The sequence below is a fragment of the Notamacropus eugenii genome, chromosome 1 (assembly GCF_028372415.1).
Source record: "Notamacropus eugenii isolate mMacEug1 chromosome 1, mMacEug1.pri_v2, whole genome shotgun sequence".
Taxonomy (NCBI): Eukaryota; Metazoa; Chordata; class Mammalia; order Diprotodontia; family Macropodidae; genus Notamacropus; species Notamacropus eugenii.
In genome coordinates this window covers 465,087,861-465,107,170 of record NC_092872.1, presented here as the reverse complement: position 1 = coordinate 465,107,170, position 19,310 = coordinate 465,087,861, and the positions used below count along the sequence as shown (strand labels likewise).

The window sequence follows — 19,310 nt, the reverse complement described above, 5'->3', positions numbered from 1 at the left end:
TCAAGGCTTCTGTATCCCAGCCCACCCAGTGGGCTCAGGCCATGGAAGAGCTCAAAAAAGAATTTTGAAAATCAAGTTAGAGAGGTGGAGGAAAAGCTGGGAAGAGAAATGAGAGACATGCAGTCAAAGCATGAACAGCAGGTCAGCACCCTGCTAAAGGAGACCCAAAAAAATGCTGAAGAAAATAACACCTTGAAAAATAGGCTAACTCAATTGGCAAAAGAGGTTCAAAAAGCCAATGAGGAGAAGAACGCTTTAAAAAGCAGAATTAGCCCAATGCAAAAGGAGGTTCAAAAGCTCACTGAAGAAAATAGTTCTTTCAAAATTAGAATGGAACAGATGGAGGCTAATGACTTTATGAGAAACCAAGAAATCACAAAACAAAACCAAAAGAATGAAAAAATGGAAGATCATGTGAAATATCTCATTGGAAAGACAACTGACCTGGAAAATAGATCCAGGAGAGACAATTTAAAAATTATGGGACTACCTGAAAGCCATGATCAAAAAAAGAGCCTAGACATCATCTTTCATGAAATTATCAAGGAAAACTGCCCTGAGATTCTAGAACCAGAGGGCAAAATAAGTATTCAAGGAATCCACCGATCACTGCCTGAAAGAGTTCCAAAAAGAGAAACTCCTAGGAACATTGTGGCCAAATTCCAGAGTTCCCTGGTCAAGGAGAAAATACTGCAAGCAGCTAGAAAGAAACAATTCAAGTATTGTGGAAATACAATCAGGATAACACAAGATCTAGCAGCTTCTACATTAAGGGATAGAAGGAAAGTCAAAGGAACTAGGACTAAAACCAAGAATCACCTACCCAGCAAAACTGAGTATGATACTTCAGGGGAAAAAATGGTCTTTCAATGAAATTGGGGACTTTCAAGCATTCTTGATGAAAAGACCAGAGCTGAAAAGAAAATTTGACTTTCAAACACAAGAATGAAGAGAAGTATGAAAAGGTAAATAGCAAAGAGAAGTCACAAGGGACTTACTGAAGTTGAACTGTTTACATTCCTATATGGAAAGAAAATATTTGTAACTCTTGAAATTTTTCAGTATCTGGGTAGTGGGTGGGATTACACACACACACACACACACACACACACACAGAGCACAGAGTGAATTGAATAGGATGGGATCATATCTTAAAAAAATGAAATCAAGCAGTGAGAGAGAAATATATTGGGAGGAGACAGGAAGAAATGGAATGAGGCAAATTATCTCTCATAAAAGAGGCAAGCAAAAGACTTTAGTGGAGGGAAAAAGAAGGGAGGTGAAAGAAAAACATGAAGTTTACTCTCATCACATTCCACTAAAGGAAGGAATAAAATGCACACTCATTTTGGTATGAAAACCTATCTTACAATACAGGAAAGTGGGGGAGAAAGGGATAAGCAGGGTGGGGGGGATGATGGAAGGGAGGGCATGGGGAGGAGGGAGCAATTTGAGGTCGACATTCATGGGGAGGGACAGGATCAAAAGAGAATAGAAGTAATGGGGGACAGGATAGGATGGAGGGAAATATAGTTAGTCTTACACAACACGACTATTATGGAAGTCATTTGCAAAACTACACAGATATGGCCTATATTGAATTGCTTGCCTTCCAAAAGGAATGGGTGGGGAGGGAGGGATGAAGAGAAGTTGGAACTCAAAGTTTTAGGATCAACTGTAGAGTACTGTTCTTGCTACTAGGAAATAAAAAATACAAGTAAAGGGGTATAGAAAGTTATCTGGCCCTACAGGACAAAAGAGAAGATGGGGACAAGGGAAGGGAGGGATGATAGAAGAGAGGGCAGATTGGTGATATAGGGGCAATTAGAATGCTCAGTGTTTTGGGGTGGGAGGAGGGGAGAATTGGGGAGAAAATTTGGAACACAAAATTTTGTGAAAATGAATGTTAAAAGTTAAATAAATTAATAAAAGAAAAAAAACAGTAGTATTTCATCATGTTCATATAAGATGACTTCTTTATCCATTTCCCCAAATGATAGGCACTCCATTTCCATTTCCTTGGCATTATTAGAAGAGCTGTTATAAATAATTTGGTACATATGGATCTTTTTCCTCATTATGTGATCTCTTTAGAGTATAGACCTAGTAGTGGTATTCCTGGGGCAAAGGGTATGCATAGTTTAATAGCTTTTGGGGCATAATTCTAAATTGCCTTCCAAAATGGCTGGACCAGTTCACAGCTCCACCAAAAGTTCATTAATGTACCCGTTTTCCCACAGCACCTCCAGAATATTATCATTTTTTTTGGTCAGGTTTGCCTATTGGTGTGAAGTGACACCCCAGAGTTGTTTTAGCTTATATTTCTCTAATTGTTAATGATTTAGAGTATTTTTTCATATGACTATTGGTAGCTTGAATTTCATCCTCTGAAAACTGCCTGCTAATATTCTTTAGCTCTTGATTAATTAGGGAATGGCTCTTTTTCTAACAAAAAAAAATTATTTATTTATTTTAAACATCTTTTTAAAAGATTTAGTTCTAAACTCTCTCCCTTACTCCAATCCCTCCCTCACCTTTTGAGAAAGCAAGCAGTATCTCAATTATACATATGAAATCATGCAAAACATATTTCCATATTAACCATGTTGTAAAAAAAAAGCAAGAAAATAAAGAAAGTGAAGAAATTATACTTCAGTCTGCAATCAGAGTACATCAGTTCCCTGTCCTGAGGTGGATAATGTTTTTCATCATGAATCTTTCGGAACTGTCTTGGATTATTGTATTGATAAGAGTACCTAAGTCTTTTACAGTTATCATCATTGCATATTGCTGTTACTATGTGTTCTGATTCTGCTCATTTCATGTTGCATCAGTCCTTGTAAGCCTTGGTTTTTTTTTTTTTTAAACCATCCTGCTTATCATTTCTTATACCACAATAGCATTCTATCACAATCATATATCATAACTTTGTTCAGTGGGGAATGACTCTTTCTCTTATAAATTTGACATATATCTTAAAGGTTAGACTCTTGTCAGAGAACTATGCTACAGAGATTCTTCCCCCATTTCCTGATTCTCTTCTAATTTTAATTGCTTTGGTTTTAATTCATACAAAATCTTTTAATTTTATATAAAATCAAAATTATTCATTTTACCTCATGTATATCTCTCTGTCTCTTCTGTGGTCATGAACTCCTTCCCAATTCCTAGATTTGACCCATCATTTCTTTCATGCTTCTCTAATTTGTTTATATCACCTTTTATGTCCCCATTTGGAACTTATCTTGATGCATGTGAAATGTTGGATTAATCTCTTCCACTGTTCAGCCTCTCTGTTTCTTACCCACTATCAAATCAGATAACTATGCCTTTGTGGTAGACTCTGAGATCTGTTACTGCTAGGCCTCCTTTCATCCCACTTTTTTCCCATTAATTCCCTGGATATTTTTTACAGTTAGTTTCTCTAAATGAATTTTATTATTTTTTTCTTGCTTTAGAAACCAATCCTTTAGTATTTTGACTGTTATGACACTAATTAAATTAATTTAGATAGTGTTATCATTTTCATTATATTGACTGCATATGCTTATGCATAAGCAATTAATATTTCTCCAATTATTTAGATCTTTCTTCATTTATATAAAGAATATTTTGTAATTATGTTCATGTCATACCTGTGTGTGTCTTGGCAGGTAGGCACTCAAGTCTTTGATATTGTCTGTAGTTATTTTAAATGGAATTTATCTTTCTCTCTCTGTTTTGTGTTATGAATATTTTCAGTTTTTAAAAAGTTTTCCTAATATTGAATCAGTCTTGCATTCCTCTCATGAATACATAATGTCAGAATGTATAATCTTTGTGATGCATTGTTATGATCTCCTTGCTAATATTTTACTTAAATTTTTTGCATTAATATTTACTAGTGGTTTTGGTTGATGATTGTCTTTCTCTCTTTTGAATCTCTCTAGTATAGATATCATGACTATAATTGTGTCATAGAAGGAATTTGTTATGATCCATTCTTTGCCTTTTTTTTTAGATAATTTATATAGTACTGGAATAAACTGTTCTTTAAATGTTTGGTAAAACTCACTTATAAATCTCTCATAGTCTGGGTTTCTTGGTTTTTCCCCTCCTTAGGAGTTTCTTTTTGGTTTGATCAATTTCTTTTTCTAAGGGTTGTTGAAGTATTCTATTTCCTTTTCTGCTAATCTGGGAAATTTATATTTTTATAAATATTTATCCATTTCATTTCGGTTGTCAGTTGTATTGGCATATAGTTTGTGAAATAGCTCCCAATAATTGACTTTCTTCTTTATTGGTTGTGAATTCACCTTTTAAATTTTTTATTTTGGTAATTCAATTTTCTTATACCTCTTCTACCTGCTACCTTGCCCTTCTATTACTTAACATACTCTCCCCTTCAAAGATTCCTCCCTTATCCTCCCATTCCTATTAATCTAATCATCTTTCCATACCCCCCCATCCTATTCCCTCACATTCTTATTTCTTTATAAATTTAGAAGACTTTTATTCCCTTCAAAATGTATATATTGTTCTCTCCCTAACCTAGCTCTAATGTGAGTAGGATTCCTTTTAAAAATTCCTCCCTTATCCTTTCCCCCTTCCTTATCTCCTTGACTTCTTATTTTTTTCTGAATTTAGAAGACTTTTATAACCATATATATACATATACATGTATATGTGTGTATATATATGTGTATGTGTGTATATATGTGTGTGTGCATGTATATATACCAGTAAAAGTAGGGTTCCAGAACTACCAGTCCTCCTCCCCCATCTAACTTCTCTATGTCAGTTCTTCCTCTCACATCTCATTTATGTAAGATAATTACATTTTTTACCTTTTCCTAAATGGTTCTTTTTTAGAATCACATCATACTCTGGTCTATGCCAATCTTTCTTTTGAACTACCCAATTGCTAGTAACAACCATAGACATATGATTTATGTTTCCTCATATAAAAAGTAAACAGTCTGTCCTAATTGAACCTCTTGTAATTAGTCTTTGATACGTACCTTTTATTTCTCTTGGATCTTGTATGTCAGATTTTCTATTATGTTCAAGTTTTTTTGCAACAAAATCCTTAAGGTTTGGCAATTCGTTGAACATCCATTTTTTTTTTCCCATTCAGGATTATGCTTAACTTTGCTAGGTGTAACATTTTTGGCCACATCCTTGGTTCTTTGCTCTTCGATACATAGTGTTCCAATCCTCAGTCTTTTACTGTTGCCACTGCTAGGTCTTGTGTGATTCTAACTGTGGCTCTGCCATATTCTAATTGGTTTTTTTTCTTGTTGCTTGTAATATTTTCTCCTTGAGATGGGGGTTTGGAATTTGACTGATATTTCTATAGATTTTCCTTGTAGAATCTCTTTCAGGTGGTGGTCAGCAGATTTTTCTATTTCTACTTTCCCCTCTTGTTCTAACACTTCAGGACAATTTTCTTTGTTTCTTGCACTTTTGCATCAAGATTGTTTTTTTGGTCATAGTTTTCAGGTATTCCAATTATTCTTAACTTTTCTATTCTTAATCTGTTCTCCAGGTTGTTTTTCTTATGTTTCACATTCTCTTCTATTTATTTATTCTTTACATTTTGTCTTATTATTTCTTGATCTCTTATAACTTTGCTGGCTTCCCCTTACCCAATTCTGATTTTCAAGGAGTTGTTTTCTTTCTTAAGATTCTGGATCAACTTTTCCAGTTGGTGGACTTTCCTTTCATAATCTTGTTTTTCTTGGATTTTTTTTTTTTTTTAGTTTTTCCTCAATTTCTGTCATTTAATTTTTAAAGCTCTCTTAAGTTCTTCTATGAATTCTTTTTGGGCAGGTGACTATTTGATGTTATTCTTTGGGGATAGAAGACTTTTTTTTTGCTTCAGTATCCTCCTCTGAAGATGAACCCTGGTCTTCTTATTCCCAAAATACCTTTCTATAGTTGGGTTTTTTTCTTTGCCTGCTCACTTTTTAAAATTTGTAGCAACTTACTACTGAAATCACTTTTAGTCTGGAGTGTGAGGGATGGTGCTTCTGGCCTTAAATCTACCTTCCATTCTCCCCTCTGACCTGGAACTGAAACCAAGAAATCCACCCTCCTGTAAGTGCCCACAGCCTGTGGTGTCCCCACCCTACTACTTCAGCACTCTCTGGTCATGTGCTGGTTCCTTCTTGCCCAGGGCTGCTTCTTAGCAGCAGAGGTTCCCTCAATCTTCCCCCACTCTGTCCAAGAGGTGGAAATTCCTGTGACTGGGGCCTAAGGCTACTTCCCAACCCAGCTAAACCCAGGGCTCACAGCTTGGTGTTTCAGCAGAACTAACCTGGAGTGTTTATATTTTACAAGGACCAAACCTTGGTCCTGGAATTTTTCTCCAGATCTTATGTGGTTGTCTCAGGAGGACCACTGTTCTGCCCCAACCCTTGTTTATTTTTACTCCTTTATATTCGCCCCAAGGTGCTATTTTTGTCTTGTGGGAGAAATATGGAGAACTTGGAATTTGCTGACCTACTCTGCCATCTTCCCAGAATCCTCTCCATTAAGTATTTTAAAGTTTATTATCTTTACAATATTTTTATTATTGTATAAATTGTTCTCTTGGTTCTGCTCACTTCACTTTCTATCAATTCATACATATATCTCCAGGTTTCTCTGAAAGCATCTCCTTCATTATTTCTTATGACACAATAGTATTCTGTCGCATTCATATACCATAATTTGTTCAGCCATTTCCTACTTTCTCACAAAGAGCTGATCAGTTTCCAATTCTTTGCTGTCACAAAAATAGCAGCTGTAAATATATTTAATGTTTTATTTCATATTATTAACTTTTTTATAATTTTAAAAATAATTTGATATTAAATGAAGCATGGGGCCAGGAGTCAGGAAAACTCATCTTTGTGAGTTCAAATCCAACCTCTGATACTTAACTAGTTGTGTGACCTTGGACAAATCACTTAACCCTGTTTGCCTCAGTTTCCTCATTTGTAAAATGAGCTGGAGAAGGAAATGGCAAAGCATTCCAGTGTTTTTGCCAAGAAAACCCCCAGTGGGTCCCAAAGTCAGACATAACTGAAACGACTGAACAACAATAACAAAAAATACATGAGATTTTTTCATTTTCCTGTGATCTTTGAGTACAGATCTAGTAGTGATGATCCTGAGTCAAAGGATATGGTCCATAAATGTTTAGTGTTGATATTCATTGTTTATGGTACCTTTTATCAAAATGTAGTTTCCCTATTTATCTCTTTTAATTAGGCTGATTTTTGCTGTTACTTTGAGATCATGTCACCCTTGCCTTTTTTTTTACCTGCTGCTGAAGAATGATAGATTCTGTCTTAGCTCCTTAACTCCGTGTGTACATTTCTGTTTATAATGTATTTCTTATAAACAATATGTTGTTGGATTCTAAATTCTAAATCGTTTTTCTGTCCTCTCCCATGAGTTTATCCCATTCATATTATGCTTGCTAATTGTGCATTTCTTTCCATCTTATTTTTATACTTTTTCTTCTCTGTTTCTCATCTTCTCTTTGCTTTGCTTCTGACTACTGCTGCCCTTAATCTACATTCCCAATTTATTCCTTTAACCTCCTTCCATTCCATTTCCCTTTTGGTTAAAATATATCTGTACCCCAAGTTTACAGGGGGAACATTTTGTTACTGTTTCCCTCAAAACTTATCCTTCTTCTGAATTTTTCTATTAAAGGATATCAACTTTCTTCCAGGAACCCAGCTTAGCAAGCTTCATGTCAACTCCACCCTTTTCTCCACGTATACAATAAACTGCCAAATCTTGTGATTTCTGTCTTATCTCCTACCTCCTCCCCTGCTCACTTCTACTGCAATAGTTGAGGCTCTTATTACCTGGACCAATGCAAAAGACATTTATTTGGCTTCTAACAATCACAAGCATCTTTCCATTTCAATTCATTCTCCACACATCTGCCACAGTGATTTTCCTAAACACAGGTTTGATGTCACCTCCTACTCAACAAATTCCATTAACTCCTGACTACCTCTAGCATCAGATTTAACTCTGACACTTAAATCTCTTCACAACTTAAGTCCTTCCTACTTTTCCAATCTTTGTAAATTTTATTCTTTTCCACACACCTGCCCATCCAGCCATTCTAACCTACCCCCTATTCCACACACTTCATCTCCTGCATTTGTGCCTTTGCAATGGCTGTGCATCCCTGCACTCCCTCCTCACCTTTGCCTTTTCAGCCTTGGAGCCAGGAAGACTGGACTGAAGTCCTGTATCTGACACAGGCTGACTGTGTGATCCTGGTTAATCACTTTACTTCTTAGTTACTTGGGCAATTCTCAAGATTAAAAGCTACAGATAAAAGTGAGTTTCCTCATCCAGAAATTTCCTAGATCAATGAAATCATAGGTCCAACCCCACCCTATCGACATACTTACATATGCACATGTTTTTTCCATCTTTAGAATATAAGCTCCTTAAGGGTAAGGACTATTTATTTACTTTTGTCTTTGTATTCCTAGCATTTAGAACAGCCCATAGTAAGAACTTAATTCTGGTTGATTGGGTATATTTGAAAGAGTAATGAACATAGAGCCAAGAGACTATGCTTATAATTTCAGCTTAAAAGTGTTTGGAATTCAGTTCCCTCATATGTAAATTGATGGTTTACATAAAGTAATCTTTAAATTCCCATCTAGCTCAAGCATCCCATAAATTTTTGAAATAACTGATCCAAAAAAGTAAAGAGACCTAAATAAAGTTCCTACAGCGATAGTACTAAAATCCAATTTTTCTCATAAAGAGCAAAGATTGAAAATTAGAATGTTCAAGTATAGAGTTCAAGTATAATATGTAACTTTTTAATAAATGTTTGGACAAATTGTTTTCATATTTTAAAGTCTACATTCATATAGATTTGTAATACAAGGAAAAACCAACAGAATACTTATATATATATATAAGTGTTTAATTTTTATGCACATATTTACCTACAATATTTACAGAAAATAAAACTGTGGAAACATGAGAATAGACAATATCCTCTCAGACTTCTTAGGAGCTGAGGGTTTTATTGCTGTAGTTCAATCAAAGAATAACATTTTATATACATGAAAGCTGGGAGATTAATTTTAAGCTGAATGGCAGCCTTATTAGAGTTTTTTGAAAAATTAAATTGTTGCTGAAACTTCAGGTATTTTGTTAAATGAAATTAAAAGGATGCTCATGAAATAATTTAAACCTTTTCGAAACCTTCTCATAAAAACAAGTAAAAAGGCACCTCCAGAATGTTAAAATATTTATAGCAATCCCAGTAGTTTAATTTTATGGGTTATTATAGTACACGTGGATATTCTGCATACACGGTATGTCATTAGCACTTACTCTCTAAGTAGTGAGAATTGTAGACTATTTTGTGGCACTGTTAACATATTACCTTTTCAGATGGTAGAATATAATCATAAATTACACACCTGCAATACTAGTGTAATGTTATGACTACCACAGCATAAAATCCAATTATCTATATCTAAAACAATACAACTACTGAATTTCCAAACACTACATAATTTGTAACTGAATTTTCATATTCAGAAATCTGTGAAGTGTTCTTACGAGTATTTTAAAAGCATATTTATAAAGTATATTGAACAATAAATGAAAATGTTGAACCAGTAAGTAAAACCACAATAGTGGCTGAAGTTCTGTATACAGTTTAACAAAAAAATTTATCTCAAAATATCTGTAATTTCTTACAACATAATGGAGATGAGTTTTCCTTCAATCTAAGTTCAATTTGATGGGCTTTTTAATCTACTTTCCTACAATACCATTTAAAGAATAAGCTGGTAAAACAAACAATACAGCTATGTGCAGTAACTATTAATAAAAACGCTGTGGGAATGGCAAGTAGGTGTTCCTTAAATACTGGTGCGGGAGAACAAAGGTCCACACAACATGTTTTCTCTTTGCTTAACATTGGCATTGATTTGCTATTTACAGTAGTTTGCAAAAATACATTATAAAAACTGAATGAGGTTCTGTCTCTAAGCTTTAACTTAGTAACCAAGACACATACTTCATCTGCAATTAGTCTTGCAGAAAATGAAGTGCTAAAGTGACACTAATACTGAAATATAGGTAATCAAAAAGTACCAAAAGCACTGATAACATGAGAAATCATCAAGACAATCTGGGTTAATATTGCACACTTCTTATCAGTTGTTGCTAAGACTTTCATATAAGTAACTGTAAAAGGAATCCTGTATGGCTTTTCGCTGGATCACTTCTTTGAAGAAAGGCTGTTTCAGGTCCCATGATAATGTATAGAGATCATCATTGAACATGAGGCCTAGGTTTCAAAATTAGCTTTCCTGTCTGGAGAAAAACAGAGGGAAAAAAATTTCAATATATGCTTTGTTATAAAGAAAGTAACTTTACACATGTTAAAAAATATTTCTAACATCTGTAGTCATTCGTGACCTAGAAATCAACTTTGTTTTCAATCACAAGGGTTTTTTTAAATGGTTTTTCTTCTAAAGTCTTCTTGATGACTACCTGAAAATCAATGATCCATTAAATAAAACAAACAATTGTGATTAGTGAGGAATATTTTATGTTCATCACCATGTAAAATTATTTTCAGAACACAAATAAAGCTGTACATTTGACCTAAATTTCTATCACACTGGAAATTGGAGTTCTGAATATCTAAAGGTATACTGGGATTTTTCAAAGTAATTCAGTTCACTGAATTTAGGGTTAATAAATTATTATAGAAGCAATATTTTAAAAGAAACAAAATAAATATACTTGTGCTCCTAAAAATTTGTGTATAAACCTTTTTTCCCTTTTTCATTACATAGAAATAAAATTAATGCTAGCTAAAAATAAAATCTACTCCATTAGTTATAAATACACCATCCCAAACATAGATCCCATGATGAAGTTGTCAATCACATTTTAAAATTCTTTTGAATCTGAGATCAATTATTTCACCTATCCAAAGGGCTCATAATGAAAAATGCTATCTACCCCTAGAGAATTGGTGAACTTTTAAGTGCAGATTGAAGTATATTTTTTTCATTTTCCTTACTTTTCTTGATTTTTTTTTTTTTTTTGCAACATGGCTAATATGGAAATATCTTTGGCATGAAAAAAATCTATTTTATGTATGACATACAAGTACAAAATTTACTTACATCATCACAAGACATATTATATTCTGCTAACACAGTTCGACATCGGGCTGCTATGCTGCATATATATGGTCAAAGGAAAATAGCATTGTTTAGAGAAAATTAAAAATAAAGTTAGCCAAGTGTTTTAATAGCAGTTTCAGAATAAAACTCAGCCACATTTAAAGGATACATTGATGGTGCTACCACTCTCTTGTGTATTCCAGCAAAGAATAACCCTATTAGAGTGATACAGCTGATTGTGAAAAATGGATGATTCCATAAAGATGTAAAGAACGATACCTATATCAAAAAAGTTTCAATTATTTTCAAAATCATACTGTTATTGTTTAAATTATACTCTTTATCTATATATTCCTTTTAATCCTTTTATCTTCTAAGCTAACAAAGTAATTTAAATGATCCCTGTTTCCTTTATTGTTATGCTGTGTAAAAATTTAGTTGAGCATTCAAAATTTATCATCATTTATATAGCTTACCTTATCCCTAGCATTCACTACGTTGCCAAAATGAGTACTATCACTATACACACTTAATTAGTATTTTAAAAACACTTATATTTATTCAGTGCTAAGTAGAAGGGCAAAACATGGAGCCTATCTTACATGACCTTAAAATATATCTGAGAAGATTAAACTAACAGGAAACAAATTGGGTGAACAATATAAGACCGTGTATATATAAGTGCTAAATCATGTCATACAACTTAATGACGTAGGAATTCAGAGAAGAGGGAGACTACTAACTTGGACTTCAATGAAGAGGTAGATTTTTGTGATGGAAGTGAGAAAGATGTTGGGTTCAGATAAGCAGAAAGGTCATTTCAATGTAAAGGCATAGAATTTAGAAATGGAAGGGATCTTAGAAGTCATCTAAGTCCAATTTTCTCATTTTATAGATGAGGAACTACATCCCTGAGATGTTAAGTGCCTTGCCCAAGTAGGCTTCAAGTAACAGAGCTGGGATTTTTAACCCAGATCCTCTGATTCCATACCCAGCACTCTTTCCACTGTGCATCTAATACATTAATGGATTTTGAGAGATTAGCTTTACCAGAGAAGATGTTTCATGTCAGAGAATGGTACCAAGTATGATATTATTGCTAGATCTAGTAAGGCTACTGTCAATACAAAGGCCCAGTCCTGTCTAGCTCTAACGGCTCTTCTTTTTATGCCTCTGTCCCAGATGGCATAATTAATGACCTTACATATTAAGTAAGCTCTTGGATTACATAAAGATCCTATGGTTCCATTTACATGAGAAAATTATGACTGTATCACTAAATTTTCCTTTTAAATTGCTTAAAAAGTTATAGGCATACCTTCCATAGGTGACCTTCTTAATAGAGAAAAATCAGAGATTTATTAAATTGTGAAAATAAAAACATTATTACTCTCATAAGATGTTATACTGAAAAAATCTAATGAGGGTGCTATATTGAAAAACAAACAAAACTTACTGGCAATAAACTTGCAACTTATAAATTCTGAGCAAAAAGTTTTATATCAAGCAAAATCATAGATGAAAATACCATAGTTTGTTTTTCCTTGTAAAAATTGTTACCAAATAGTTTGCTTTTGGTAAATGAACACAAAGAATAGTCTTCATTAGCATTATACATGTTTAAAGAAAAAAACAAAAACAAATTACTTCTACCTTTTGTGTCTCAGGATCTATCAACCAGTTCCAGGCACCAGTAGCTGTACAGACAGACACCACTATAAGAATCACTAATGAAAGATAAAAACTAAATTAGTAAACAAATAAACTTCCTACCAGGTAAACCAGTTCTTAACAAATGCAGGAGGCAGTACTGAGTAAAGAGTACATTAGATCAAGAAAGCAGTAACCTAAGTTCTCATGACTTGCCACATCATATGACCTCCACTGTGAACTCCCAATATTCAAGTAAGGACACAGATGCCCCATTTTGGCTTGGATTTCTCAGAATTTAAAAAGTTTAAAAACAAAAAAATCCAAGAAAAATAAAAACATCATATAAATAGGACACACATATTGAATTTAGAAATAAAATAAAAACATCATATGTGAGAGCCCCTCAAGGGCTACCGTTAAAAGATTTTTTTTCTCCTTAATAAATGTAGACGAATCAATTAAAAAAAAATCAAAGTACAGCATTTTCTTCAAGGTACTTAATGTATATATAGAGTATAAATTATAGATAGGAAAAAGTAACACTTCTGTGAAAGCAAGATTCCCAGGGTTAAGTATACCTATTCTGGAAATCCTAAAAAGTCAAAATACAACTTTATGATAATAAAAAAACTCACATTAATTTTTTTTAAGTTAAGGAAAACACCCAAAATGTACAGTAATACAGATTGGAAAGAATATATGTCTGTTTAGTTTATTTCAAAAGGCATATGCAGATTTAAAAAAAGAGAATGAAATCAAGCTGACAATATCAGAATATGACACAAAACTCTTAACTATACAGATTTTTTTGCTACACTACAATTTCAGAGGCAAATAAAAAAAAAATTCATGTATTATAGAGATGTGATAATTTTAAATTAATTCCAGAGGATATGGAAAATGTCCTAAATCTATAATAATAATATCATACATTTTATATAGCTCTTTACAACTTTTAAAAATGTTCTCATACACATTATCTTATGTCAGTAGTACTTTAATATAAATGACATTCATAAGCAAGTCTGAATAATGTATGATTTTGAATCTTCATAGATTAAATTATGTTCGTTATGCTATGCTTACTGATAGAGGAAAGCATACTAATATAGTTTTGAAATATTTTTCTTACATTACATTTTTTACAAATTAAAAGTTTGTGGCAATTCTGCATCGAACAAGTCTACTGCACTATTTTGTCCAATAGCATGTGCTCACATCATGTCTCTGTCACATTTTGGTAATATTCCCAATATTTCAAATGCTTTCATTATTATCATGTCTGGTATAGTGATCTGTGATCAGTGCTCTTTGATATTACTATTGTAATTTTTCTGGGGTGCCATGAATTATGCCCATATAAGAGGGCAAACTTAATAAATGTTGTATGAGTTCTAGGGGAAAAAGTTTTCTTTAATAACTAAAAAATCAGTTTTCAGGTTAAATCTGTTAATCAATTAACTAAAATATTCAATTCCTTGAGAAGTCTGTTTAATCATTTTCTTTTTTTAACTCTACGGCATTAGTCAGTACATATACACGACTGCTCTAACAATATCTGATAAAATGTACACTAAAATCCTAGCCACCAGTTTTTCCTAAAGAAGTAGTCATGATAAAGTTCTCTCAATATTTAACAAAACTGATTTGAAAGCAAACATTTTAAAAGGCAGAAGGATTAATAAACACATCATAAATGCTTTCATTCAGCAGATTGAGTTAATAGTGTGGGAAAGTATTTGAATGTTATAGACTTTCTGAGATGTAACGTAGGAGCTATTCATTCATTTAACAAATATTCCTTATGTCAGAGCATTAAGCAGCTACAGTGGTAGGTAGTGAGATGCAAAGTTTAGATAAGAAATAATTCATGCCCTCATGGAGTTTACAATCTAGTAGTAGGATAAGGTTATAAGGAAAATTATAACATAGCTTTTGATGTACAAGCATATCAGTTTCAAAGCAAAGTGCTACAGTTGGCTTTCAGTTTACATTTTAAAAGAAAGGGAGTAATTCAATAGGTGATGAAGAGCAAGAAAGACATTCTAGAAAAGGGGAGCAGCATGAGTAAAGTTACAGGGGGAGTAGAGTATAGGGCATCTTCAGGGGGATACAGTATTTTGGCCTGTTTAGTGCTTTAAGACAAAATGGCCTAAGACTGTGGAGATTCGCATATGCCAAGCAAAGCAGACAACAGGGAGCCACTGAAGATTGTTGATCTTTTCTGTTTATGACCAGATCTATATATATCTATCTATGTATCAATCTATCTATCTATAGATAAAAGATTATTTTGGTAAAAGGAGAGATTAAGACAGGTAAGAGAATCAATAGAGAAAGGTGTCTTGAAATTGATAAGGCAAGTATCCAGGAGGAGTGGATGGTGTCAGAAACTCTAGAGAGGTCAAAAGGTCATGTGAATGGGGGGAAAAATGGCCACTGGATGTGGCAATTAAATTTCATCACTGGTAACTTCTGAGAGAACTATTTCATTACCATGGTTGGGAGAGAAGTCTGATTGCAAAGGGTTAAAATGTAACATTATATCATATTAAAATGTCAGCTCATTCAAAGTAGGGACTTTCTTTGTACATGGAACCTCAGTGCCTGCCATAGTTTCTGCCATATAATAGGTGTTTAATAAATACTTACAGATTAATTAAAGGGAATAAGAATAGAGTAAATAGTGAGACCGTGGAGGTTCATGTAGATAACTTTAAAAAAGTTTAGCAGTAAACAAAAGAGAGATGGTATGATAGTTGGATAGGACACAAGCAAGTTTTTTTTACAAAGATTATAGTAGATGTGTTTATAAACTAGTATCAAGGCAGAGAGCGACGATGCATGAGATGTGCTGATTGCTGGAGCAACAGTCTCAAAGAGGTGGGATGGAATGAAATTAAGGGCACTGCTGAACTGTAGTGACAACCTCTTGTCTTGTGTGGAGGTAATGATGCTACAATCTGTGAAGAATGGAAGAGAGCTGAAAGAGCTTACGCTGAATGATTCCAATCTTCTTAGTGAACGAGCAAGCTAGGCCTTAATTCTCTGAACGGGGATGCAGTTAGGCAGTGAGATGAGAAACATGTTTAAAATGTTTAGTTGATATAAGAAATGAAGTCAATAAGGATGTTATAGAAAGGTTGGCAAGCAGTAGCTAGGGTCCAACATATGTCATAAAATTATCTTGTTTTAAACCATACAATATATATTATGTGATATTATGACTTTATTGAGCAAAACTCAGCAGCCCTAGAGAAACTGGATGAGGGAGTTAATTTTGAGATGAGAGTTCACAGGCCATGACTGATGGACAGTTAAGGGGACAAGGTATTCTCCAGTGGTAGTTAATCAAAAATTAAAGAGACAGATTAATAGATCAAGAGTAGGAATGGCAGTGAGTGAAGTCAGAGTCAGGATTAACATACATATACACATATATAAAATGAATGAAGCAAATTAGTATGGTTGGAAACAGAAAAAGAGACTTGAAGAATAGGGATGGATGGATCAAAGGACTGGAGATCTACAATGGCAAAGAGTAGATTTAGCAAAAGAGAGTTGGAAAAATTGGAAGTTGTGGTTAGAGAGTGAAATTCGAAAGTTCCATGTCTTTGAGGTATATGATTCTAAGAAATGGTATGATTCTAAGATAGTGAGACCATAATTTCCACAGTAACAGTCTAAGAAATTGAGGCTATTATTCAGAACATGTACAAAATAGAATAAAGGTTGAAATTTATCCATGTTATCACATTTTTTTAATCTTGAAGTTTCTGCAAAGACTCTGTATTTTAAACTAAATTTTGTACTATGCCTGAACTATAGTACACACTAATAAAGATAACAGAAGATTTGTATGTTACCTTAATTGCCAGAAGTATGTACCAAAAAGACCATTTATTAAGTATAGGCTCTCTTTTTCACTTCATGGTCTCTACAGTGTTTTTTCTAATTAAAACTTCTATTATTATTAATAATTGAAGAAATTTGTGTGTAGCCTAAAATACCATAAATTTGGGGCATTTTGATTACATTTATTTTAAATCAATTAGAAAATAATTACAGATGTAAACCTTTTAACGACAAAGATACAGATAACCTGAATAGTTGATTTTAATGAAAAAGCTGAAGTGGTATCTTGTAAATGTGCATTTTCTACATAAAATTTGTAACAAAGTAAATTACTCCTACTGAGTAGGGAAAAATATTGAATATTAATTCCTCTTCTCTTAGAAAACATTCAACTAACTTACTTCTCCAACGTCCTGTAGCAGGTTGTAAACAAGAAATATATTCAGTAAGTCTTCTCTCAAAAGCCTTGAGATCTAAGGCAAAAACATTTAAGAATACTAGTCATTGATACTGGTTTTGTCTATTGAGCTGAACTATAATTATTATAAAATGTTTACACTCACTCATTAAGTTATATGTTTTTCATTACCTCAGCTTTAAGCACTTATTAGAATGATTTCTTCTTGCCATTTAACATATAGGGAAACTGAGGCATCTTACTGAAAAGCTATACATTATGTTATATTAAGTGACAGAGTCAGCAGAGTTGAACATTCAACTGAATTCTCTCTGCTGCAGACTGCAAGAAGAGTCAGCTAAGCTTGCATTTCTCTTTAACCCTTTGAGTACTGGAAATTAAACACATAGTAACATTTTACTGAACAACATGTGGAGTTTTAATTTTGCCTCTATTTATTCTATGCCCTAAATAGCTGACACCGTTTGGCTTTAAAAACGTATAAACAGACTTAAACATGTCTAACCAAGTTGGAAGGGGCATTCAAACTGAACTTCATGGCATTAACAGCTGTGCCATTTTTTAGAAACAATAACAAATGACTAGCTCAAAGCACTCCCATAAAGCAAAGGCAGCCTCTGAATTATTTAAAGAGCGATCCCCTCAACTAGAGAGGAAAAGGATGAAGGGCTGGACTGGGTGTGTAAGCAAGTTGTTTAATCTCTCCACGACCCAGACAGTTTTCAAGACTATACAGTACGTTAGCTGCTGATCTGCATCTGGGGATGGAACGTCTGTACAGAGCTTTCCCCAGATTCCCCCCATCCTCCCCAGCGCCTCTTTATAGTCTTTTTTAAGAGAATATAACATCTGGGGCAGGTAAGTGGTGCAGCGAATAGCCCTAGCCCCGGAATCAGGAGGGCCGACGTCCAGGCACCTACCAGCGGTGTGATCCCCCGCAGGTCTGCCCCCCTACCCTCAAACACACATGTATAACCAAAAATGGCTAGGCTGCTGTCTTAAACTTAAAAGACGCGCCTGAGGATATGTCTAAGCATGATTCTAAGACCTGAATTTACACAGGGCTGCCAAGTTCAATTTTGTTTTCATTCAAAAAGGAGAGTCTGAAGTCCTTCCTTACCACGGCTAGTATCGGAAACCATAGCGAGGCAGAACTAGAGTCGTTTAATGGTCTAAACTTGGGGGAAACACCAGCACACTCACGAAGCACGACGCTCATCAGACAGCTCGCCCGACAGCCCGGAGCCTTTTCCCTGGACGGAGGGGCCGGGCCAGGGCTGTCCCGGGGGCTCCTGGGAGGACCCAGAGGCTTGCCCGCAGGACGTGCATCCGCCTCGCCCTACCGCCTCTCCTCACCTCGGGCCGGGGCTCCTCCGGGCCTAGGCTTCCGGACGCCGAGGGGGTGGGGTCTCAGCTTCCCCCTCTCCCCCTCCCCCATCCTCTGCCTGCCGAGGGGAGCAGCCTCCCACTGGGCGGGGATAGGCAGACACCAGCGTGCCGGCGTCCCTACCTTCCGCTTGCTCCAGCGAGTTCATGTCGGGCGGCAGCTCCAGTCACCGCCGCTGCCCCGTCCGCATCCCGACCACGGCCTCAGCCCCGCGGCACCCCCCCCCACCCCCTCAGTTAGCCTCGGTCTCAACCGTCCCTCACCCCCTCCTCCGCGCCCGGCTGCCCCTCGCCTACACCCACCTCGCTCATTGGGCCCCAGGACCGTACCCCAAACTAACCTGGCTTCCCATTGGCTGAGGCGAACACTCGCCGCCCTGCCATTTTAGGATTGGGCTCCTCCCCCTCTCCCCCAGTGAGCGAATGCCTCCCGCAGAAGGAGCTGCGCCTGCTCTGGTCTGGCTCCTCCCGCTGCACCGGTGCGGAACTGCACCCTGTCAAACGCCCTGTCACTGCCTGGAGGGTCTACTTTCCCGCAGTGGCTGGAAAGAAGCACTTTCCTAAACATCCCCTTTTAGCTTGTTCTTTCTTTGTGACTTCCCTATTTCTCTGGATAGCATTTTCCCAGGTACCAAGGGTACAGAGTACAAGAAGTTTGTACTCTGTTAACCACAGTGGCTTCCTATTGCCGCCCTTTCCTCCCTCCCGCCCCCTTCCCCCTAGAATAAAGTATAAACTCCTCTTTAGTTTTTCCAAGTCCTTCACAACCCGTTCTCAGACTGTCTTTCCACACTAACATTATGTGATCCAGCTAAACAGGCCTTCTATCT

The 19,310-nt window shown here is 35.4% G+C and overlaps 1 protein-coding gene across 3 annotated transcripts; it reads right to left on the bottom strand.

Moving 5' to 3' along the window:
• Positions 1-8,914: 8,914 nt before the first annotated feature.
• CNEP1R1 (CTD nuclear envelope phosphatase 1 regulatory subunit 1) lies at positions 8,915-18,790 on the bottom strand. Of its 3 annotated transcripts, none has more exons than XM_072632166.1 (6): positions 18,605-18,790; positions 17,078-17,149; positions 12,822-12,895; positions 11,338-11,447; positions 11,169-11,223; positions 8,915-10,344 (listed from the first exon to the last, which is right to left on the bottom strand). In XM_072632166.1, the coding sequence occupies exons 1-6, from the start codon at positions 18,627-18,629 to the stop codon at positions 10,303-10,305; spliced, it is 378 nt and encodes a 125-aa protein (XP_072488267.1). In that variant the 5' UTR covers positions 18,630-18,790; the 3' UTR covers positions 8,915-10,302. The 3 variants fall into 3 exon arrangements, with proteins under 3 accessions (XP_072488267.1, XP_072488268.1, XP_072488269.1); XM_072632167.1 differs by lacking the exon at positions 18,605-18,790 and adding an exon at positions 18,215-18,578; XM_072632168.1 differs by lacking the exon at positions 18,605-18,790 and adding an exon at positions 18,298-18,490.
• Positions 18,791-19,310: the final 520 nt, after the last annotated feature.

What these genes read in the sequence shown, in the direction of transcription:
- CNEP1R1 (XM_072632166.1), bottom strand. Translation starts at nt 18,629, where the DNA reads ATGAACTCGCTGGAGCAAGCGGAAG. An exon ending in TAGATCCTGAGACACAAAAG is followed by an intron (nt 11,448 to 12,821) that starts GTAGAAGTAATT and finishes TTTTTGATATAG; the next exon opens with GTATCGTTCTTTACATCTTT. An exon ending in ATAATATGTCTTGTGATGAT is followed by an intron (nt 10,345 to 11,168) that starts GTAAGTAAATTT and finishes GTTTTTCTCCAG; the next exon opens with ACAGGAAAGCTAATTTTGAA.